General features: G+C 47.1%; 2 protein-coding genes across 2 annotated transcripts in view; both read right to left on the bottom strand.

Moving 5' to 3' along the window:
• Window positions 1-1523, bottom strand: part of KLHL30 (kelch like family member 30) — a 56279-nt gene extending 54756 nt beyond the window's left edge. The window contains exon 1 of the mRNA XM_075569516.1: window positions 1415-1523. The gene's annotated coding sequence lies outside the window, so the exon portion shown is untranslated. The remainder of the gene's footprint in view (window positions 1-1414) is intronic.
• Window positions 1524-1667: 144 nt separating this feature from the next.
• The window catches only part of ESPNL (espin like), a 44390-nt gene continuing 22072 nt past the window's right edge, over window positions 1668-23985 (bottom strand). The window contains exons 3-4 of the mRNA XM_075571175.1: window positions 6097-6276; window positions 1668-3814 (exon numbers count right to left, since the gene is read on the bottom strand). Coding sequence (XP_075427290.1) covers window positions 2345-3814; window positions 6097-6276 — 1650 coding nt within the window. The 3' untranslated portion in view covers window positions 1668-2344. The remainder of the gene's footprint in view (window positions 3815-6096; window positions 6277-23985) is intronic.

The following is a 23985-nucleotide window of genomic DNA, read 5'->3' as shown; positions in this document are numbered from 1 at the left end:
ACACACGAAAGTAGCACTTTTACGGCACCAGATAGTGCAGGGGCAGCCAACTCCAATCCTCAAGGACCATCTACAGGTCAGGTTTTAAGGATATCCCTGCTTCAGCACAGGTGGCTCAGTCAATGACTGAGCCACTGATTGAGCCACCTGTGCTGAAGCAGGGATATCCTGAAAATCTGACCTGTTGGTGGCCCTTGAGGATTGGAGTTGTCCACCCCTGAGATAGAGAGTTACACAACTGAACATTAATATATTCGCAACAACACATAACGGGACCATGTTTACTAAGCGGTGCAAAGCCATAGAACACCATTCACTTGGAGGTATCTAATGGGATAGCACTGCGTAATAATATAATAATATACCCCTAAGTCAGAAACGTGATAAGAGTGCATCCAACATTCTGACCCCATTACTTTGAAATGCATTGTGAGCCCCCTGTCTGCGAAGGGGTTAATATATAAGAGTAACTGTATCATACAAGCAGTGGGGTTGTTGTACAGTATAGCCTAATCCAGCTGCATCAAAGTCACACGGAGTAAGTAAGCGGAAGTGAGAAATGACACTCAGGCGCAGAGCCGATATAAGACCTAGGGCTTACAGAACCATCTGAGAACAGATGCTGCTTCACAGTGCGTTGTAGGCCTCTGGCACTGAAGGAGTTAATTTCCAGCGTGTCTGCAATACCCCCCCCCCCACACCATTATATGAGCCGCTATAAATAAATCCGTCTCTGGATCTCTTACCCCGATTGACGCCTCATCATGTGTTTTCCCGCCTTTTTCGCATGTATACGTGTATATAAACACATGCTAATCCTTACGGACCTCTGGTAAACCATCCGCCACTCGTGGTTTACCTGAGGACAGTGGGGAAATTGGTGGGAAGGGACAAAATCTTCCATTCTTTAGGTGTATACTTTCCATAACATCACAGTATATGAATATATATATATATATACAATATGATACTGTGTTGAGACGAATATCAAAGGCAGCACTCCAAATGGTAGTCAAAAAATATATTGTGGTTAACAAGACATCCTTCCAACGTTTCGTATATATATATATATATATAGAGAGAGAGAGAGAGAGAGAGAGAGAGAGAGAGAGAGAGAGAGAGAGAGAGAGAGAGAGAGAGAGAGAGAGAGAGAGAGAGAGAGAGAGAGAGAGAGAGAGAGAGAGAGAGAGAAAATCAAAAATTAATAGATGATACCGTTCTGTGGTTTAATTTTTGATTATTAAAACTCGACTAACATGGTACAGAAACCTCTACATATATATATATATATATATATATATATATATATATATATATATTTATATATATATATATATATATATATATATATATATATATATATATATACTGTATATAATATGTAACTTGCAGACTCTTCCCTTCCATTACTCACTGTTGTTGGTCTGTTGGAGACTTTCCTGTCTGTCCACTGATTCAGTTGTACCCCTTTCTGTCGCTGTTACTCAGCTGTTATCGGGTGGGAGTATTCTCAGTATGTGACTGTGCTAAGAGCTGAGCTTGGATTATTAATAGATGCTCCAGTCAGTGCCGACCTGCTCCTCACATTCCAGACCCCTCTTAGCTGCTTCCCTCCCTATATTCTTAAAGCCAAACACACAATTACTTATTTAAGGGATACCAGCAAAGGCCCTCGGTCATGTGCAGAAATAATGATATTTATTATTTAAAGCTAAGTGTGAACGTATATGTTTGTGCAATTTGATGTCTGTATCACACACACACACACACATCATCATCAACTACTTTCTCTTGCACATACACACACTCTCTTACATATGTTCCAATTAACCGGCTCATATCCAGGAAGCTGTGCTAAGTTGAAGACACCCAACGGAGCATTAATACATCTTACTGCCAGTTTACGTGAATGTAATGAGTCTTATGATGCAGGAACGTGTCTTATAGCTTTGAAGTTAGAACCGCTACGTAACTGTGCCCACAATGTCACATACTGCACTCCAGCATAAAAACACGATTGAACAAGATTTTGCCTCACACATGCACTCTCTCATAAATGTTCATTTGTAAAAAAAAAACCCCGATATATCGGCCTCTGTGCTTGTTTTCCATCCTCTCATCTGTGTCAAATATTATGGAGATTGTAACATTCAGTGTAAGTTATTCGTATTGTAGTATGACCATTAAAAGTCGCTCACGGTCACATGTGACTGGAACTCAGGCAATGGGATATTATTGATCAAATTCAGTGGTGGTGGTTCCTGATCTCTGAGAAGGACACTTTGAGGTTCATGTGGGTGTATGTTTATTAAAGTCAAAGAACCCTGAACCTCCTATTAACTTGTCATGGCTCTGCCCCAATTAGTTCAGCCTCTTTCTCCTTCCAAAATGTGAAGCTCCTCTCGATACACTGACAAATATCCTGGGCATCTGAAATTTGTGGGTTATGACTTGTTCCTTCTTTCTGCTCCACACTGGGTCCGAAACAGCGGGCTTTGATGTCTTCAAAGCCATCAGACCAGGTCCTGCGTCCAGAAGCAATCTCCTGTAGAACAGTGAAGTGGAAATCTCTGGCCACTGCCCAACCATGACGTCCCAGTTGGTCAAACACCTCAAAGCAGAGTAGGTGCCTCATCCGTCTCTCCTCCTCTGGTAGTTCCTGTTCCAACAGTCGGAAGTAGCCCAACATGAACATGTCAAGAGTAAGGCTGTCATGATTTAGAGGGGGCTGACTGCCAGATGTGGAAAGAAAGTGCTCAGGGGACAGAAGAAGGGTTGGGTTCCCTGGCTTTGGAGGGGCACTTACTGCTCTCCAGCTTCCAATCAGACGCTGGATAGTGGTTCTTTGCTTCATGAGCTGGTCCAGCAGAGCCCCCATACGAGGGGAAACCTCAATGTCCAATGGATCTTGGCCATTCCTTATCCTTTCATCAGTGTCCTGTGTGCCCTGGGATTTCATAGCACTTCCATGAATGTCTAATATCCCGTGTTGGGTTCTAGCCATTGCTTCACTCTCCATAGTCCTTTTCTCTGGTGTTTCAGTTTCCAGTTTCTTTTCTGCTCTTGTGTCAGTATCTTTTACCTTTTGGTCCATGTTTGAGTTATCATTAGTGTCCTGTGGCTCCTCGTGTCCTCTAATCATCCTCATAGTGTCCTGGGACTTTGGGCTTCCTGTGACTCTTGTTGTACAATGCAGGGAATACACTGATCTCTTCCAGTGGCTTAGGAACAAGAGGACAATGCGTTCTTTCCTCAAGGTCCGAGGAGGGACAGGAGAGTCTCTAAGAGATGAGGTCTCTTCTGAACTCACTCCTGAATCACTGGCTTCCTCTGCCTCTCCTTTAACGTTGGACATCTTAACATCTGGCTTTCCGTGTGGTTGCTGTTGCCTCTCAAAATGACCCCTTAGTCTTCGAACGGACACCCCACAATGCAGCAGCTCCTTCATGGGAGAAGGTGAGGAGGATTTCTTCTTACTGGCTTTGACAGCCATGCAAGGGGTACCTGCGATTGCACCAGTGCTGGAAAGGAGCTGTGACATGCTGCTCACCATGTTTGACATGCAATTACACCAATCTGGATCCTCTCTCTTTCGGAGAAGCTGGGCATTGAGGCTGACACTGACCAAAGGTGATGGGAGCAGGGACTGCAACTCCCGCACCTGGCGGCAGAGCTCCCGCTCATATTGCTGGCATTGCTTGCGAATGCGTAGTCCGTCCATCTGCCCGTCAAAGTAACGGAGCTCTTCCTCAGTCACTAACTCCCCATATGGACCCAGCATAGCACTGCTGGCACGAGAATACCGCCATTCACCCTGCAGAAAAAAGGTTTGGAGGGTCAGAGTATATGGTAACCTTCATATTTTCATTTATTTATATAGTACCAGCTATTGTACGCAGCGCTTTAGAGATTATATATATATATATATATTTTTTTTTATATATATATATATATTATAGAATAAATGAGTTCTTCAGAATTAGGTGATACCTTTTTTATTGGACTAACAATTTATGTCATAGGACAAGCTTTCGAGAGTTCTCCTCTCTTCTTCAGGTCAAGCAATACTGATATACAAAGGATTCAATGGCTAAAACAGTGTAGAGAGAGGGGGAAAAAACCCAGATATTTACTGTAGATAAGGTAGGGTGTTAAGTGTTTGAAGCCAGGGGACAGTGTCAAAGAAAGGTAGGGAGGGGAGGGATACTGGGGGGGAGAGAGAAAGTGTGGATAAGAATAGAGGCAAGCAGGATAATTACAAACAATATTGATAGGGTGTGAGAATCTTTTGTATATCAGTATTGCTTGACCTGAAGAAGAGAGGAGAACTCTCGAAAGCTTGTCCTATGACATAAATTGTTAGTCCAATAAAAAAGGTATCACCTAATTCTGAAGAACTCATTTATTCTGCACTATCGCAACTGGACTAACACGGCTATTTTCTGCTTTATATATATTATATTATATATATATATATATATATATATATATATATATATACACACACACAATACCATGAAGAAGGAAGATACTACTCACCAGTGGGACATATTTTCTCACTACCAGATCATTCCATAAATGATTTATAAATCAAAATCCCCAATGAAATGTTTAAACGCACCCAAGAACGGAAAATATTTGAACTCAGAATGATAAGACTCTTTGACACCAAAACAAGGGGGCTCAATGCGGATATGGGGTTTCTCACACACTATCATAATTGTTTGTAATTATCCTGCCTGCCTCTCTGCCAACGTTCTTATCCACATCTCCCCCCCTCCCACAGCAACCCCTTCCCCCTCCATGCTGTACCTTGTCCATGCATTGGAGGTCTGCGAGACTCCTTTGAGATGGCTTAAATAATATTATTTTTTATATTTAAAGCTTCTATTTTGCTGTGCGCTGTCCTATTTTGCCCTCACTTTACGATTTTCTGGATCCATAACTGTTGCATTGGGAGGCACACAGACAGAAGAGTACATGGAAGGGCACATTTTACAAAGCTAGGTTGCAAGGTGCGTGCATATGCTGTGGGTTATGTAGTCATATAGCATCGTTATGGAAATGCTTCCTTGTGTAGGGTCCTTTTCAGGTGGGTCTTGAGAATGGGAAGAAAGGGAGCATGACAGTGTGCGGAAGTAAGTTCATGAGGTAGGGAGGGGGTGGTATGAAAGAGAGATTTCAGGCAGGACGGAGACAGGACGGAGCAGTTACAGAGAAGGATGTTGGAATGTTAAGTAACTTACTGCATTCAATTTTAGAACTTATAGGAAAGTTGTACAAAGCTAAGCCCTCTATGGGAAGTTTAAGGAGTGTGATAATAATAAGCATGAGTGTAACTAAAAGACCCCTATACTGTCACAGCCCAGCATGTTGCTAAAATCCAAGGGAAAGTATATCCAAAAAGCTAATAAGATTTACTTACTATAAGTGCATTGTAAAGTGCCTGTAAGTCTATCAGCATCATGGCTCCACCAATGTCCAATATATTGACCCTGTGGTTGGTGCATTTAACACTAGTTCAAGGGACGCACCTACCATGTGACCTACAGACTTACGTGGTAGAAATAGCGGGTGCTAGAAAACAGAGGTTCCACGTTAAAGTGCTAATGCCTATCATTGTGGCAACTTAGGGTATTTAAACCTTTGCCCTCTCTGATCTCCTGATTGTGGCCTCTTCCGATCTCTCCATCCAGCACTTAACCTTTGGAGGGACCTTTTTCTGCTAGGCACTAATCCCCAACAGGAATAACTAATGCCAAAATCTCGTAATACCCCAAGTTATTACCTATTTGCAGCCTGATGAACATACACACTATTATACAACATAAGGGAGACTTGGTTATAAAAAGTCTGCCGAGCTCCTCTACTGCTGAAGTGGTTAGAACAATAATTTTAACATGTCCAGCTACTGTAATAAAGGAGAGCAGCAGTTACCGTATATACTGAACACCTTGAAGTCTTACAGTTGTAAGATGCATTGAGACTACTGTATGAGCTCTGGTTGTGAACTAAATGGGAAGTAGATACAAAAATAGACAGTTTGGTACTTTTATAGCTGGACGTGTACATTGTCACTGTTTGGTCTGGTTGTACCTGTTTGGTCTCCTCCTCCAGCTGAGCTTGCAACCTACGGACCATCACCTGCCTCTTCCACTCTGGAATCCCGCGTCCATGATCATCATGTGTGGGCACCAAAGCATCCAAGTCAAATGGGGACTCCGACTCGGCCTGGCTGTCTTCCGCTTGATTTACGATGACCTCAGAACGTTCTCCCTAAATAAGACATAGTAATTTATAGAAACCTTGGTCTATGGTGCTAGCAGAAGCAATGAGGAATATGCTAATAAGGAAAGAAAGGGAAAGGGAGCTGAGGGGGGGGGGGTGGAACGAGAGGTGGGAGGAAAGGGAACGGGAGGTGGGGAGGGAAGGGAATGGGAGGTGGGGGGAGGGGAATGGGAGGTGGGGGAGGGGAATGTGGGGGGGAGGGGAATGGGTGGTGGGGAAGGGGAATGTGGGGGGGGAGGGGAATGGGAGGTGGGGGAGGGGAATGTGGGGGGAGGGGAATGGGAGGTGGGGGAGGGGAATTGGAGGTGGTGGGAGAAAAGGAGCTGGAGGGAAGAAGGGAATGGGAGTTGGGGAGGGAATGGGAGGTGGGGAGGAAGGGAACAGGATTTGGGGGAAGGGAATGGGAGATCGTGGGGGAAGGGAAGGTGGGGAGAGAAGAAGGGAAGGGGAGGTGGGGCAGAAGGGAAGGTGGGGGATGTGATGGGAGGGGGTAACCAGGCTATATGATAAAGGTCAAGCCCATTTGGATACCCCTGCTCCATGTATAAGGGTCCAAGAGAGTTAGCTCTTGGGCCCAATAACATTGTATTACTGCATTATAGTGTCTGTAATAAAACCATTTTTAGTCCCAATTGCTACCGGTCTCCCTACCACAGATCTTACCTCTCTCCTCACTGTTTGGGGAGAGAGGGTCACCTTTGAGCAGAGGTTACAGTTGATTGCAGCTTCTTAAGGTGTGCAAACCCCACGACCGTGGCGGGACCCTGACCAACCTCCACCACCAAGGGTGTCAAACTACAGCTTCAGCAAGTTTGTAGATGGCATGGACGACATTGACGACTATCTCAAGGTGTTTGAGGATCAGTGTCACCGGTTTCGTGTGCCAGAACGGGACTGGATTTTGCGCTTGTCCCCGCTGTTGACCGGGAGAGCCCTGATGACCTTCCAAGGGATCCCGACAGCGGACAGCAATGATTACCAGCACGTAAAGGCTCTTTTACTGCACCAGTATGCCTCACTCCAGTGGCATACCGGGGAATGTTCCGGTATGGGGAGAAGACCACCCGGGACACTCACATAACATTCATGCAGCATGGCACCCAGTGGGTGGAAGGGTGCAAAGCCGCCAAGTACCACAGTTTGCTGGATTTGATGTTCAAGAAACAATTTTTACAACGGTGCCAGCCTGAGGTGAGGATTGGGTATTTGAGCGTAAGCCCACCACTTGCTGGGATGCAGCCAGCCTGGCTGATGAATTTGTGACCAGCCTCGCGCTGTCGGGCAGGAAGGCGCCTGCCCATAATGGAGCTACCCCGGCTCGGGCACACAAGGGCACTAAGTCCAGTAACGGCACTCCACACTGGAAGCCGAAAGCAGCCACAGAGGGGAGTACACCCAAGTCTGCAGAATTCAGGCACGAGAAGCGGTGCTACTAGTGCAATCCGTCTCGGCACATCAAGCCAGATTGTCCGGAGGGGAACCGTTTCAGCAATCCCCCTCAGGGGCAACGCACTCCAGCTGCTAGGACAGTCGCCCCCGCCGTGGGACTTGCACACACAGCGAAGCAGCATGCAGCCATCCAGCAAGTACAGCAGTGGACCCAGATAGAGATTTCTACCCCTCAGCAAGTGGCACAGCAGAGGAGGCAGACGGGCATCAGGTTGCAGCTGCCGGGCTGCATTGCAATTATGTGAGGAGAAAACATTTGTGGCCAGTGACTGTCGGAGCTCGCTAGGCAGCCGGCTTGCTTGACTCCAGTGTCACTGTTACGCTTGTGAGACCTGACATGCTCAATCCAGAGGACCTGCTCCCGGGCACAGTGATGCAGGTCACCATGCCTGACAGGGGACCTAGGTCTATCGAGGTCGACCGGGTGTTCCTTGACTGGGGTGCCGGTCACGGTATGAGGGATGTTGGTGTTTTGCCTGGGTTGGATACTAAGGTGCTGCTCGGTAACAACCTGGGGCACCTCATCTGCTCATTCGCGGAGGATGCTGCTCCTATAGCTGCCATCATCAGAAGCCAAAGCAGGGCACTTGCCCAGCAGGGGAGCGTTTGGTACCCCTGCCCACTGAGGATCTCACAGTTCCCCTGCATTTGGAACCTACAGCTCCAGAGGTCCCTGCGGAGACCAGGCAGGTAACCCAGACAGAGTCGATACAATGTACTGACCCTTCTCCTGACTTACATGCTCCCCCATCCCCTGACTTAGTGACTCAGGATGAGTGGCCGGAGCTGAGGCCACAGTTCAGAGACATGGTGCAGTCAGATCCCGACTTATAGGGCATGAGACTCCGGGCGTCTGAGTCTGCCTCTGAGAGTGGGTCGTACCGGTATCTCTGGCACCATGAACTCTTGTACAGGGAGCAAGCTCCTAATGCTCCAGACAGAGTGCGGACAGGTAGAAGACAGCTAGTGGTACCCAGGAAGTATAGGCAGCAGTTAATGCAGGTAGCCGCACTCCATTCAACTATCAGGGGTCACTCGCACTAGAGCCCGGCTATTGCAGCGTTTCTACTGGCCGGGGGCATCCGGGGCAGTGGCAGACTTTTGCCGGTCCTGTGATGCCTGCCAGCGAGTAAGCAAGGTGGGTGACTGTGTGAAGGCTCCCCTGAACCCACAACTGGAAATTGGGGAACCCTTGCAGAGAGTAGCGATGGATATAGTGGGACCCCTGAAGATCCCTAGCTGGACAGGAAAGTGCTACAGTACATACTCACCGTGGTGGACTTTGCCATGTACCTTGAGGCTGTAGCACTGTCCTCCATTGAAGCTAGCACAGTAGCAAAGGCATTGATTGTGATTTTTTCTAGAGTAGGATTTTCTAGTGAGGTTCTAACTGATCAAGGGTCGCAATTCATGTCTGAATTGCATCACTGTCTCTGGGATTCGTGCAGGGTGACCCACCAGCGCACGACCCCTTACCACCTCCAGACAAATGAACTGTGTGAGTGGTTCAATAGTACCCTTAAGCAGATGCTTCGGGCATTTATAGAGGCTGAAGGGAAAGACTGGGAGACTTATCTGCAGCATTTGCTGTTTGCATACCGAGAGGTACCACAAGAGTCCACTGGCTTCTCCCTCTTCGAGCTTCTCTATGGCCGCAGGGTCCGGGGACCGCTTGACCTATTCCGTGAGGGATGGGAAGGGGAGACCACTACTACTGAAGCTTCAGTATGTAGTGGATCTCAGGGACCAGTTACAAAGGCTCATGGGGTTAGCACAGGCTAACCTCAGGGAGGCTCAGACCAAGCAGAAAACTTGGTATGACCAACGTGTCTGTGGCAGAGAGTTCATCTCTGGGCAGCAAGTGCTTGTTCTGAAGCCCACTCGACAGAACAAACTCATGGCTGCCAGGGCTGGCCCATATCCAGTACTCCGGCGGATGAATGAGTGCAATTATGTTGTACAGCTAGATGGAGAGATAGGGAGACATAGGACATATCATATCAATATGTTGAAGGAATATTTTCAGAGTGTGGCATCGGTGATGGCTATCTGTAGCCCACCGATGGGGGACCCGGCGAGCCAAGCTCTGCTCGACTTCCTAGGTGAAGCAAGGCAAGGGGGCACAGTGGAGCAGGTAGAGATGTGGTCCCAGCTCAGTTCACCTCAGCGGGTGCAAGCACGAGCTATGTTAGAACAGTATAAGGTCCTGTTCATGGATAAGCAGGGCACGACCCATATCACTGTTCACCCGGTCCACACTGGGGATCAGAAACCTCTGCATAAGAATGCCTATCGGGTATCATCAGAGGTGAAGGGGAGTATAGAGAGGGAGGTAGAGGAGATGCTCACCCTTTGAGTAATTGTCCCATCCCAGAGCCCTTGAGCTTCTCCGGTAGTCCTCATACCAAAGAACGACGGAACCATTCAGTTCTGTGTGGACTACCGGCAGCTCAATGCTCAGACGGTGTCAGATGCTTATCCCATGCCCCGAATGGAAGAGGTTTTAGATGAGCTGGCGGGTGCAAAGTATCTGACCACTATGGATTTGTCCAAAGGGTATTGGCAAATTCCTCTGACCCGGAAGGCACAGGAGAAGTCAGCATTCATCCCTCTGAGTGGTATATGAATTCTTAGTTATGCCATTCGAGATGAAAACTTGTGCTATTCTAGTAGCCCCGATTAGCTTATCGAGGCTAATCATGGCTCTGGAATTGAGATTTCCTCTCAAAATCATTTCGCCAGGAAAAGTTGGCAAGATGGTGGTGAGAAGCTGCCGATAACTGGCGAGACGGGACTTAGACAAAATTATGGATTTTTCTTTCATCGGATTGATGCCGGGAATCTCCGGAACTGATATCCATTAATAGCACCGGTGACCCCCGGCACCAATCCGATGCAATAAAAATGCATTTACAGTCAACTTCCTTACCTTAGCAGCTAACCGCTAAGGCAATGAAGCGGTTAAGGAACAACAGCAGGTTTATTGGGGGCAGAGGGGGTGAGTGAGGTGGGTACTTGGCCCTTCATTCATCCCCTCTGCCCCCAATAAACATTACAATATGTACTAAACACCAATACACAACCCACCCACCCCCTGTGCCCCCACATAAAACCAGATTTTATATTTTGATAAACAGGATTGATACCAGAGGCTGACGGGGGTTCCCGGGTGGACCTCACAGGTGTCTGGGGGTCCTCGAGTGGTCACCAAGGGTGGGTGGTTAGGCCTCCCAGGTGGGTAGCGGGGGAGGGTGGGTTAACCCCTTAATTACTATAGCGATTAATAACCGCTAAATTGATTATGGGGTTAGGGGCCATTAGATTGTATTTTTGTATGTATTATTTCTGGCAACAGAAGACATGGCCCTGCAGTATGCTGATGAGGATGCCCTTCATGACGGCAGGGGTAAGTAGAAAGGTTTATTTACTTTATTTCTGCTGCCCGGCTAATGTTTGATTTAATAATGGACAAATAATCTATTATCCATATCTGGATAATAGTTATTTTGCCCATTACTGTACTGTATGTGTTAAGGGGGAGGTGTATTTATTGCTATGTATTCCAAGTTTTATTTTTTGGAACAGGATTGGTACCACAGGCCAGCAGGGACTTGCGGGGACCACCCGAGGGCCCCCAGACACCCGCAGGGAACACCCGAGGACCCCGGACACCCATGAGGACCCCTGGACACCCACGGGGACCACCTGAGTATCCCCCGGACACCCACGGGGACCACCCGCAGGGACCACCCAAGGGCCCCAATACCCATGGGGACCACCCGAGGGCCAGAGACACCCGTGGGGACCAGTCGAGGGCCCCCAGATACCCGTGGGGACAACCCGAGGGCTCCCAGACACCCGTGGGGACCACCTGGGGAACCCGTTGGGGACCCCAAACACCCGGGGGGGGGGCACCTGAAGGCCCACAGACACTCGCACGGACCACCTGGCGACCCCCGCTGGCCTCTGGTATCAATCCTGTGTATTAAAAAATAAAATCTGATTTTATGTGGGGGCACAGGGGGTGGGTGGGTTGTGTATTGATGCTTAGTACATATTGCAATGTTTATTGGGGGCAATTGCCCCCAATAAACCTGCTGTTGTGCCTTAACTCCTTCATTGCCTTGGCGGCTATCCGCTAAGGTAATGAATTAGCTTTAGTGTAATTTTTATTCATAGTGTGCGGGAGCCGGGGGGGGGGGAGAAAGGAAACGGGAGGTGGGGGGAAGGGAGCAGGAGGTGGGGGGGGGAAGGTGAGGTGGGGGGCTGAAGGGAATGGGAGGTGGAGGAAGAAGAATGGAAAGGGAGGTGGGGGAAGAAGGAAATGGGAGGTTGGGTAAGAAGGGAGTGGGAGATGGTGGGGGAAGGGGAGGTTGGGGGAAAAAGGGAATGGGAGGTGGGGGGAGAAGAAGGGAATGGGAGGTGGGGGGAAGGGAGTGAGAGGTGTGGGGGAAGGGGAGGTTGGAGGGCAAAGGGAATGGGAGGTGAGGGGAGAAAAAAGGAATGGTAGGTGGGGGAGGAAGGGAATGGGAGTTGGGGAGGGGAGGTGGTGGAGAAGGGAATGGGAGGTGGGGGAAAAGGGAAGGGGAGATGGAGGGAGAAGGGAACGGGAGGTAGGGGGGAAGGTAAGGTGAGGGAAGGTGATGTGGGGGTGAAGGTGAGGTCGGGAAGTAGAAGGGAAAGGGAGGTGGGGAGAAGTCAATGGGAGGTGTGGGGAATGGGAGGGGGGAAGGGGAGGTGGGGGAAGAGAATGGGTGGTGGGGGGAAGAAGGGAATGGGAGGTGGGGGGAGAAAAAGGGAACGGGAGGTTGGGGGGAAGGAAATGGGTGGTGGGGGGAATGGGAGGTGGGGGGAGAAAAAGGGAACGGGAGGTGGGGACCTTGATTAGTAAAGGTGCATAAGGGAAAGTACAAAAGCAGACACAGAAGTGAAGACGGTATCACTATAACTTGCACTTAATATCCACTAATGAAATTGAACTTTTAATCCTCAGTTAAAATGCAGAGCTAAGGCAGTTGTTCCAAAGATCAATATGTTGTTTATTTTAGTTTACCCATAAGCTTTAACAAAGATTCCTGTATACATACTTATATACAGTATTAGACCGGGGGGGAGGGGAGGGAGGAGCCACCTGTGCTGAAGCAGGGATATCCTGAATATCTGACTTGTTGGTAGCTCTACAGGACTGGCGTTTGCTATCCCTGTATCAGACTATAGATAATATTGCATTATTAAGTGGTATACTGTACTTATTTTTACCCCCAGGTAATTATTGATATCATTTTGTGTCAACTTTGAATCAGAAATAAAGATGTAAAATACAAATTTCCAGCTAACATTTTTGCCCTCATTAGCAGGGTGCAGCAAAATAATAGCATCTATACTTTTTTAGGGAGGTATGAAAGAGGATCCTAATCCTATCTGTTACTAGTCCAAAGTCTCATTGTATTTTCGATTGAAATGTTCTGCTTTTCTGAATGTCTCTTCTTTTTTTCCTGTCTCATGGATATGCGTAAATTAAAACATATATTGATTGCCTATATCATTGGAAACAGATTATAATAGCTTTTAAGATCTAAAGTTTCATTATCTTTAACAAATAGTAAATAACTAACTTCCATGGATAAAAAAAAATACAGAACCCTAACTCTGCACTCTATTAAAATGGTTGCTACATGTAACAGGGGATTTATCCCTGTTCAGGAAATGTGCCTCTAATCCAGCAGTGTGGTGGTTAACTGCTGATAGTCAATTAACCAACACCACCTGGCTGATTAGGTTTGTTAGAAAAGCCTGCCTTTGAGACAGGAAGTGAGATTTTTTCCTGAGTCTCACAAATTGTGGGACTGACCATAGGAACAGACGTCTTGAGCCTGCCAGAGACTGCACGCTGCCAGCAAGACACAGGGGAAAGGACTTCTAAAACCTGGAGAACAAAGAAGCCTTCCCCTACAAGAAACAGATAAGACTTTACTTTCTAAGACTTTTTGTATATCTGCACATATCAAGATATATGTTTGGGGCTGGGAGACATGCTAATCTAAAGGGAGTTGTTGACTGCATAGGTTTAATTAGAAATACTCCCAAGTGGAACAGAAGCTTTGTTTGACCCCTTATTTGCATACGTGTGGATGATTTTCTTGTGTTAAAGAAACAGGCGCAATAAAAGCCTTATTTAATTTCACCTTAAAAAGTCTCCATTGCATACCTCTGCACATGTCCTCTTACATATGGTTGTCAGAAGTCGGACGAGAGGTGGCCCTTGAAGTTAAAAGGGGCCCCGGAGATTGCCTATGAATATTTTTTGTGCTTTTTGCCTACAAACAGCCTGGGCAACATAAACACAGAATCTCATGCAGCAGAGACAGAATTAAAGGGATACACATCCAGGTAGGAAATCTACACTGCACAGATGGACTCTTTTCCCCAATCCCAAGAGGAGAGAGAGAGAGACTGCTGAAGCAGGTAACCCTGCAGGTACTGATTCTGCAAGTAAAGGCTGCCACACCGCATAGGACTACCAGCTGTGAATGGAGTATATGCAGAAAAGTGTGAAAATTGATGCAAGACTGTGCTGAAGCAGGGGGATTTTCAGTAAACAAGTGCTGAGGGTAAAATTGCCCTACCGGGGAAAAAGGAATTGCTGAGCTGTGGAAAAGGTATCCCAAAGCCAATTGCTGAGTGCTGAGTCGCCCTGCCGGGAGTGAAAGAAATATTCCACTGCAAAGAATATATTTTTTTTTTCTGCAAGTAAAGTCTGTCTAGGTATCTTGGGAGTAAAACAGGCACCCAAAGTGTGAAGAGTGAATGCCATAATACCCAAAGTTGAGACTGAAAAATACTGAACTCAAGCGGAAAACCACATTATTTTGCTGAAGCGGAAGGATCGCACCTAGCAAGTAAATGGTGTAAAGCAAATAGAAGTTTTTACCTAGCAACTGCACATCCAGTACACCCCTGAGAGAATGCATGCACAGTACTGCTGATATTGTAAAACTTACCCAAGGAAAGAAAAATAAAAAGTCTACAGGGATGCCTGTGAGAGCTACGACCTCTACAAGCAAAATATGCCCACCTGTAGACTACCACAATTGGGGGTTCTAGCAAATACAGTGGCAACAGCTGCAATAGCGCCTCCTGAGGTCAGGAAGAAAATTACACCTGATAGCCCCAAAATGGAGGACAAGATGCAGCATTCCTGTAATGAACCCTACCCCACGGAAGAGTGGCCCTTCCAGTCCAATAAAGAGGAACACATCTCTTACGGGGAACCCGAACCGAGTCACACCCACAAAACACCCCAAGAATGGTGGGGGTGCCTGAACTCGGCACGAACAGAAAAGACCGCTCTCTATGATGACGAATATGATCGGCAGGAAAAAGAGCGGGAGCAGCAGATCACCAAATATTTCTGTCAGCTAACGCAACTGCAAGAAAAGCCTGGCTAATACAATGAAGCCGCTGAAGTATCAAATAAAGAAGGAGACCCCAGTATTCCTGATGGGACGGAGTCATCCAAAACAAAAAGGCGGAAAAGAGAAAGAAAAGCGGTTCTTCACTTACCGTGGAAGGAACAGACACGTCCGCAGATCCTGTGGAGGAAAAGGGGACCGAGTTGCCCTGCAGCCTAGAGAAAATGGAGAATTCGTCCCACGGTTAACCGAATATCCAGAGGGCCCAAGGCAGAAATCGTGTACCCCAAAGAAGTGTCTGTCCCGTGCCAACAGTGAGGAACCCTCAACCAACCATCCCAGGGAAGCGGAGCTGGAACCAGTGAGTGTCGATTCCTTGACCAGCCCTGAAGATGCCCTGTAAAATGCCAGGCATGACTGTGATATGCTCCGTGAACAATTGAAACAAAAGAAAGATGATTACACAGAGCTACAGAAAAATAACGTGAAGCTACAGAAATATGTGCTCACAATTTACTCTTTGGTCAGGACTGAATTGGAGGATCTCAAGACTGAGCTAGATGCTGCAAACACTACAAAAGCCACCATGGTGGAAAAACAGAGCCAATCCGATAAAATGATGGATAAGCTGAAGCGGAAGTATGAGGAGGCACTGAAGGAGATTACAGTCTTTCAGCAAGAGGTTCACGGTCTTCGCCTAGAACTGAATGCCTCACAACAAGAGGTCAACAGTGTCCGGACAGAGGTGGACGTATCCCAGAAGGAGGTTCATACACTCCGCACAGCACTGGATGCCTCACACCACGAGATCGGCACCTGCCGCACAAATCTGGAAGTCTCTAAAAAGGAACTTCACAGTCTCCCGGAGGAGCTGGACATCTTTCAAAAAACTAACCTCAGTCTTAATATGAATCTCAAAATCTCTCTGAAGGAGCTTCAGACCCTCAACCTAGATATGGAAGTCTCCCGCCAGCAGACTGTCATCCTCAAAGCAGATGTGCGTAAATGGAAGGAGGGATACATGGAGGCCCTGAAAATTACAGAGACTGAAAAAAGAGAAAACTTAAAACTGAAAGAAGAAAATTCTCATTTGACAGACCTCGTCAAGGAAAAGAATGAAAAGCTGCACGAGCTTAAAGAAATAAATAGACTTTTGGAAGATGAGAAGTTTGAAGCAGAGCACTGACTGCAGAACCAACTGCAATGTCTGCGTACGCACCTCCAGAAGGCCAAGGAGAAGCAGCAAACTCTGCAGGTAGACAATCTGCAGGCTGCTAAAGAAGTACAAGTGCTGCAGGAACGTCTGATTACCCAGTATGTCCCCAAAGCAGCATGAGAAACTGAAAGCTACCCTGAGCATCACTAAAGCATCGCTAGAGGCCAAGCTTAGAGCCCAGGTGACTCGGCACAAGAGGGAGCACAAGAAGGTCCAGAAACTCAGACAAGTAACTGTGGCCCGAGCAAAGAAATTCACAGTGCTTCACAATACAATGGAAATGTGGAAGCAAGCTCAGAGAAAGCAAAGTGTGCAGATAAATTCCCTGAGAAGAGACTTGCAAGATGCACTCAAAAAACAGGGATCTCTCGCGGATGAGATTACAGTTCTACAAGGACAAGTATTGACCCTGACCAAGCATCAGTATCCCACAGCCACAAAAACCCAGTGAGAGCTGGGCATACCGCTCGTCTGAAAAACAAGATTGCAAAATTTGAACCACCTAAACAAGCACTAGCAAAACCTCCAGCCACCCAACAGGGAACAAAAAAAGGCACACGTGCTAAATCAAAACCAGAAGAATCCTTAGATGATGAAGCTGAAAAGATGGGACATTCTCTGGAAGTGGGTATGGAATTGCAACTCAATCCCAAAGAGGCTGAACTAGCAACTCCATTGAGTGGAAAAAGTGCAGAGAGAAAGCTTCAAGAGCGGAAAACTCAAAGGGCTGTTTTTAAACGCTCTGCAACTGTGGCCATACAGTCTGCCTACAATAAGAGGAGCACGCAACGCAAGGGAAATCTCATGACCGCGCACGCAGTAAAAAGACTATACTTGGAAAAAGTCCTCCTCGAGCGACTGAGGAGTGCTGATCTCAAGCACCTTCGGGAGGAGACACGAATAAACTGGAAAAAGGTCTCCAATCCCAGCGGGACTGAGGGTTTTCTTCCTCCATCCACTCCTATTCAAGTCACAGATATCTCGAATGAGAGTGGAAGGATGGGCTTTGGCCGTGGCAAGCCCGAGCTTCCCACAAACAGGGGAGGTATGTAACAGGGGATTTATCCCTGTTCAGGAAATGTGCCTCTAATCCAGCAGTGTGGTGGTTAACTGCTGATAGTCAATTAACCAACATCACCTGGCTGATTAGGTTTGTTAGAAAAGCCTGCCTTTGAGGTAGGAAGTGAGATTTTTTCCTGAGTCTCACAAGTTGTGGGACTGACCATAGGAACAGACGTCTTGAGCCTGCCAGAGACTGCACGCTGCCAGCAAGACACAGGGGAAAGGACTTCTAAAACCTGGAGAACAAAGAAGCCTTCCCCTACAAGAAACAGATAAGACTTTACTTCTAAGACTTTTTGTATATCTGCACATATCAAGATATATGTTTGGGGCTGGGAGACATGCTAATCTAAAGGGAGTTGTTGACTGCATAGGTTTAACTAGAAATACTCCCAAGTGGAACAGAAGCTTTGTTTGACCCCTTATTTGCATACGTGTGGATGATTTTCTTGTGTTAAAGAAACAAGCGCAATAAAAGCCTTATTTAATTTCACCTTAAAAAGTCTCCATTGCATACCTCTGCACATGTCCTCGTACAGTACACTTGATATAGTATTAGAAAAAATGCCAACATAATGGTATTTAACTGAAAAGATTGATATACAAACTAATGTTCACCTGCTGCATGATCTTTACTTATACATATTTTGAGAGTCCTGTGCACTGTTTTAGGCACAATATTGTAGTGAACATATTTGTATAATAATTGTAGTATTTGCCATTCCAATACTGTGTGTTTCTTAGGGGTTACCATGGCGATGAAACAATATACTATCTGAGCGTAGCCGTGCCAGCACTGCCCAGGAAGAATCTGTGTATTAAGCGAAATGCGTTTCAGCCTATGTGCGACATCTGAGCAGCGCAAGCTCAGGGGTGTCTTTCCCTTCTGACTGAAATTTCCCAATTCCATTCTAGGTGCAGTATATAGCAGAGAGTTGAGCTGATTTCGATTAGGGCTTAGACAAGTAATAGGATCTTCTTTCATACCTCCATGTTTTAGTGCTGTCGATGCTATTATTTTGCTATATCCTTCAAAGGAGGGTAGCAATATTAGCTGGACATTTGGAACATTCGTATTTTACATATTTATCCCGGATTCAATTGGACAAAGAATTATTTCAATAATTACCTAGTGGTGTTAATTAGTGTAACAGGTGTTGCCCCACCCTATGGGAGATTTCACTGTTACCTGGTGTTGTTGTGCTGCTCACCTGCTAGGCTTACAGGATATTGAGTGTCCGCCAATGTTAGTGGGGAAAACAGGACAGGCTTTAGGGATCTTTAATCTGGGCACGATGCCAAACCTTCTTCTCTCAGGTAATGCCTCGTAATAAGTTATATTCTGCCCTAAGCAGAAGCACTCATCACGATGTTTCACCTGCAGAACTCTCAGTCTCACACCCTTTTTATGTCAGGGTATTGTGAGATTATTATAAAGAAAGGTCACTCAGAGTTTGTATAAGATAAGGTTTGTTGTTTATTGTAATACAACAAAATAACCAGAAAACATCATAAGCAAAATTACAAAGAAATGAGCTAACATTAAGCTAACAGCTAACAGTAAGCTAACAGCTAACAGTAAGCTAACAATCAATTTCTACCTATGCAGAGATTATTTAGTTAGTATGCCTGTCATACTCACGAACCCAAGATATTATGATAGGTCACACCAGTCTCACTAGGTCTCGTCTCAGTGTGGCTTGCAACTCGGTTCTTCCTAACATGGCGTCACGCTAACCTTTTATTGTTCTTTTCGTGACATGTGATACGTGGTGTACGTGAGCATTATCTGTGGCTGACGACTTGTCTTACTGGCATTTACAGTTTAACCACAGAGTGTTTACAGTTCAAACAACTTCTGCTTTTATGCGTAAGTACCTGCCTCTCAACGACATATGTCACAACACTATATCCTGGCCATTTCTCAGCAGACCAAAGAAATCCTAACTGCAAGAATTCTAGTAACTGATATTATTTCCAAGGCAAGAAAAAATAGCTAATATTCTGACAGTATGCTCTAAGCTGTACTAAGACATATAATTATACTATATATGTACCTTATGCTACCTGTAATTCATAACATCTTCCTAGTTCTTCATGGATGCAGCGCCTCTATTTCCAGCAGGCCCCAGCAGAGCCGGGTGCAGTTCCTGCAGGAAAACCCTCTTGCACTCCCTCTGATAAACTGCAGTCTCAGGCAGGAGTATAATACAAAGGCTCTTTATTCTTCATACAGCATACCAACATGTACACTATTTCCTCTCTCTCTGGACCCTGGAACCAACCCCCAAAGCTTGAGGCTCCAAAGGTCAATCTTTTGCTCTCCTCCCCTCCTGGTGGAGTAAGGGGTAGTATCCCACTCCCCTGAGGGAGGGGAAGGAAGGTGACCAGAGCCCTGGCTCCACACTTTCAACAACTCAGAACAACTACATTTGCATCTGCAGTCCCTTTTGTACCCAGGGGGAGTGTCCTAGGTCTGAGCCCCTGATAGGGCAGTACCCAGACCTTAGACCCACCCCTCTGTCACTCAAGGGAGTTGTTTACAGCTGCAGCAGAAGCAAGGGCATAGATTTAACCCTAACATTGCCTGCACTGGTACCAGGGCTTATCTGTTAGGTAGGGCAGATTAGTTGCCAAGAGGATACATGGCTACACAAGTATACCACTTACAAGACTATATATAGTCTAGTACAGTGGTGCGTAAACTAGGAGGCATGGGATTTCCCAGGGGGGCTGCTGTGGTTACAGAGGCCCTGAGCTCCTCCCCCAGGCATTTAAATAAAATGTCGGGGGAGGCGCCAGGCCTCTGTTACTTCCCTTAGCTGCTCTCAGCCGGCTCATTGGCGACATGTCACCATGACAACGCGGCATCAAATGACACCGCAGGGTCAAATGGCAACACGTTGCAATGACGCCACCAAAGCCAGAGAGCAGGTAAGGATGGGGGCGCGAGCAGGGGGGGAAGAGCAGACAGGGGGGGCAAACAGAAAAGTTTGCGTACCCCTGGTCGAGTATATGTGTGTATATAGAAAAAAAACTAAAACACAACAAAAAGAGTCTCAATCTTCATTCAATTGTTCTTTTTTTAAAGGTGAAATTCATACAATATCCTACAGTATGTGTTTGTTTTTTTTAATAAATCATTGAGGGTTCGTCCTGCCACCATCAGGGAGTGTGTACAAGCAAGACCCCCCTGCACATTGCTGAATCTACCCACTGCATCTATTGCTATTCAAAGGCTGTATTACCACTGGGAGAATGTGAGTTCCCATTCATGATTCCTGCATAGGTTGCTGTGTTTATTTAGACATACCACACTATTTTATTATTATTCTTTTCCCTTACATGTTTATGGTGATACCTGCGCTCCCCACAAGTTTCTCCAGGCTATTTAGTGAACCCTGGATGCTGGATGTTTGCTGATCGATCACGGGAGAATTAATCGATGGTCAGCATAGGTAATTCGTTTTCAATAAAGGTAATCAAAGGCTGCATATATTAAAAAAAAATAGAGTATTATTTTTGTTTGTTTTTTTTAAAGTGTTGCTTTGACTGCATCTTTAAGATTATGGGGACACCAAAATAAACAAAACATTGGAAACAGGGCCGCCGACAGAAGGTACAGAAGGGACAGGTATTCAGGGCCAACTGGTTGGGGGGGCCCGGCCGGCGCTGTAAGTTGAGCCCGACCTCTTGCCAGGCCCGGCTGACGGTTGTCTCGCGGCCGGGCCCTGGCTCTCCATCAGATGCAGGCCTCTATTCCTCTGTACCATGCCGACGGGCCTCTGACGTCAACGCACCGGAAGTAGGCTTGGATCCGCATCCGGTGCACGGTGGCATGAGAAGGAGGCACGTCGGAAGCTCAGCATGGGACCGACGGAGAGAGGCATGCAGGCTGCAGCTGAGGGCAGAGCCAGGGCCTGGCCACGAGAGGACGACAGCTGGGCTTGGCCAGAGGTCGGGCCTAACTTGCCTGTGGGCCACGGGGCCCCCACAGCCACTGGACCTGGCCAGACCATCCACAAGGTAAGTCTGTTTTTCCTGGAACCAGGGTCACGAATGATGTATGATTAGTTCCAGTAAGCTCAACTCATGTCCTCCCTCTTCCAAAGCACGACAAGTCCTTAATGTCTTTCTTAATTTTATTGCTGGATTAGAAAACACAGGAACTTGTGGGTGTAGTGTAGGCAGAGAGTGCTTCTCTATGTGGGATGCTTCTATGAGGTTGGACTATGGTAAGAGAGAAAGGCCTTACCAGGGGTGGATGCAGACAGGTCTGTACTCACTGTAATCTAGGGTGGAAAAGAAAGTGAGGGGCAGGGGTCACACTAAAGGTTGAGTGGGACTGCACTAACTGTCAGCAAAAGACAGGGGAGAACATGGGAAAGTCCATTAACTGGGAGGACTGGAGAAGCTGCAGTAGCAGTTCACTGATTATGTGCTCAGAGGCAAAAAATGCAACATTGTTGCATGTTACACAGGCACAGTGTGTGTATGTGGAGCCAATGCCTGCAGCTGAACTTAAGGAGCTGACAAGCAGAAGGGGGGTCGGGCAGGAATGTGATTCTTGTTCCATGACACTCCCCGTCTGGTATCTGGAGATACCACTATATAACTGGAATATGTGGAACATATGTGCAATGCATAACAAAGATAACATCACATTCTCAAACAATGCAAGAGTCCATGTCCACATAGCGATGTGACACCGGCCGGTATCACTGGTATCAAGGTCCCTTGGCCAAGGTTCTTTGGCAAAGGATGCAGGGTGGATGCACAGCTCCAGGTTTGCTGGTTGCACCACAATGTCTTTGTATAAAAGTCTCTGGCACTGTTTCCTTTTAGTCTTGTGAGAGAACAGTCCTTTTGTCTCTGTAGTTTCACCCACAGAGTGTATCCCCTTGTAGGTATACCAGCCGTGGCAGCCTGTTGCTCTATCACCTGGCGTTTGGCAGAAGGAGAGGGCTTTTGGCTCCTTGTGGGAGCGGATTACTGTCCCTGGAAAACTGGTTGTCGAATGTAATCCAATAAAGGGGGCGTCGTTCAGGGAGACTCCCTGAAGCTGAGCGCTGGGGTTGAACATTACCCGGATTTGATCGGGTTCCTGAGGGTGGTAGGCCCCAGGTGATTGGAGGTACCGACATTCTTTGCTCCATTAGAGGTGCTGGCTTTGCGTGGCCGGTAAAGAATATCTTCTGGATGAAGACCACAAAGTTGTTTTTGGTCTCTGGTTCCCTTTGTGGGCCGCAGAGGTGCGAGGTGAACCTAGAGATGGCATGTTCTCCATTGTTTGGGAAGCGCCTCCTTGGTGAACGGAATGGTAGCGGAGTCACCCGACTGCTTAGTCCGTCTTTAGAGAGCTCCTTGACAGTTAACCTCGGGAATCCTCTATCTTCCCTCGAGGGTGTTTGTTTGTCATCGTTCCTTGTTGTCTGGAACGCTGTGCACCGTAGTTCATCGGTACATTTCTCTTGCACGAGAACATCTCCGCATAGTTTGGTGAAACGCTTTTGTGTTTCTTTGTTGACTGCCATCGGGAGGTTGTTTTCTCCCTGGACATGACGAAGAACAGTCTCTTTTGTCCTTGTAAATCCTTTTGGGAAATGTCTCTGCAACTGTCCCCTTTTACGTGTTTGAACGAACAGTCCTTTTGACACTGTGGCTTCGCCTGTGGGGCGCAATCTTTTGCGGCTATGCCAGCCGTGGCAATTGGTTGCTCTGTTGCTTGATACTCTGTGGAGAGGAACAACTGTACGTCTTAATTGTGCCCTTGCTCGCGGGAGTATTGTCTGATTGTTTGTTGTTTTTAGGACGATCCCTTTATCGGTCACCTTTGGGAGGTTACTCTCTTCCTTCGGTGGAGTCGACTCATCATCCTTGGCTGTCTGGACTGCTGAGCATCCTAAGCCATTGTCGCATCCCATCGGCGTGAGGATGTCTTTGTTGGTCTCAGGGGTATGACCTTGTCTTTCCTCTTCACTTGGCCCTTCGGTCACTTGGAGATGGCCAAGACATGGTTCAGAGAGAGATGTGTGTCCACATTCTGTCACCTCCGTTCTGCGGGCATCAACGTAGTCTTGCCCGTGCTCTCTGTTAGTGCACGAGTTGCCCACTATCACCCATCCTAGGTCGAGTCTTTGGGCGTATGGCGCGTTGTGGGGTCCGTTGTGCTGTTTACGGACTTTATGTACCCTCATGATGTCCCTACCGAGCAGCAGCAGGATCTTGGCGTCTTGTTCCACCGGCCGGATGTGGTTGGCTATTCCTTTGAGGTGGGGGTAATGGAGTGCCACGTCTGGTGTGGGTATCTCGTCCCTGTTTGTGGTCATGTGGTTGCACTCGATGAGTGTGGGAAGGGGCATGTTCACTTTGCCGTCTATTGAGCATATGGTGTAGCCGTTCACTCTTCTCCCTGTGGTCTCCATTTGCCCTGCGCACGTTCTGAGAGTGTAAGGAAAGGCACCATCTTGTATGTTAAACATGTCGAAGAACTCTGACCTGACCAGTGATCGGTTGCTCTGGTCGTCGAGGATTGCGTACATCCGAATAGCCTTCTCA

This window comes from Ascaphus truei, chromosome 14 (assembly GCF_040206685.1).
Source record: "Ascaphus truei isolate aAscTru1 chromosome 14, aAscTru1.hap1, whole genome shotgun sequence".
NCBI lineage: Eukaryota > Metazoa > Chordata > Amphibia > Anura > Ascaphidae > Ascaphus > Ascaphus truei.
Note: the sequence above shows the minus strand (reverse complement) of the source record. Positions and strands in the feature narration are given on the sequence as shown.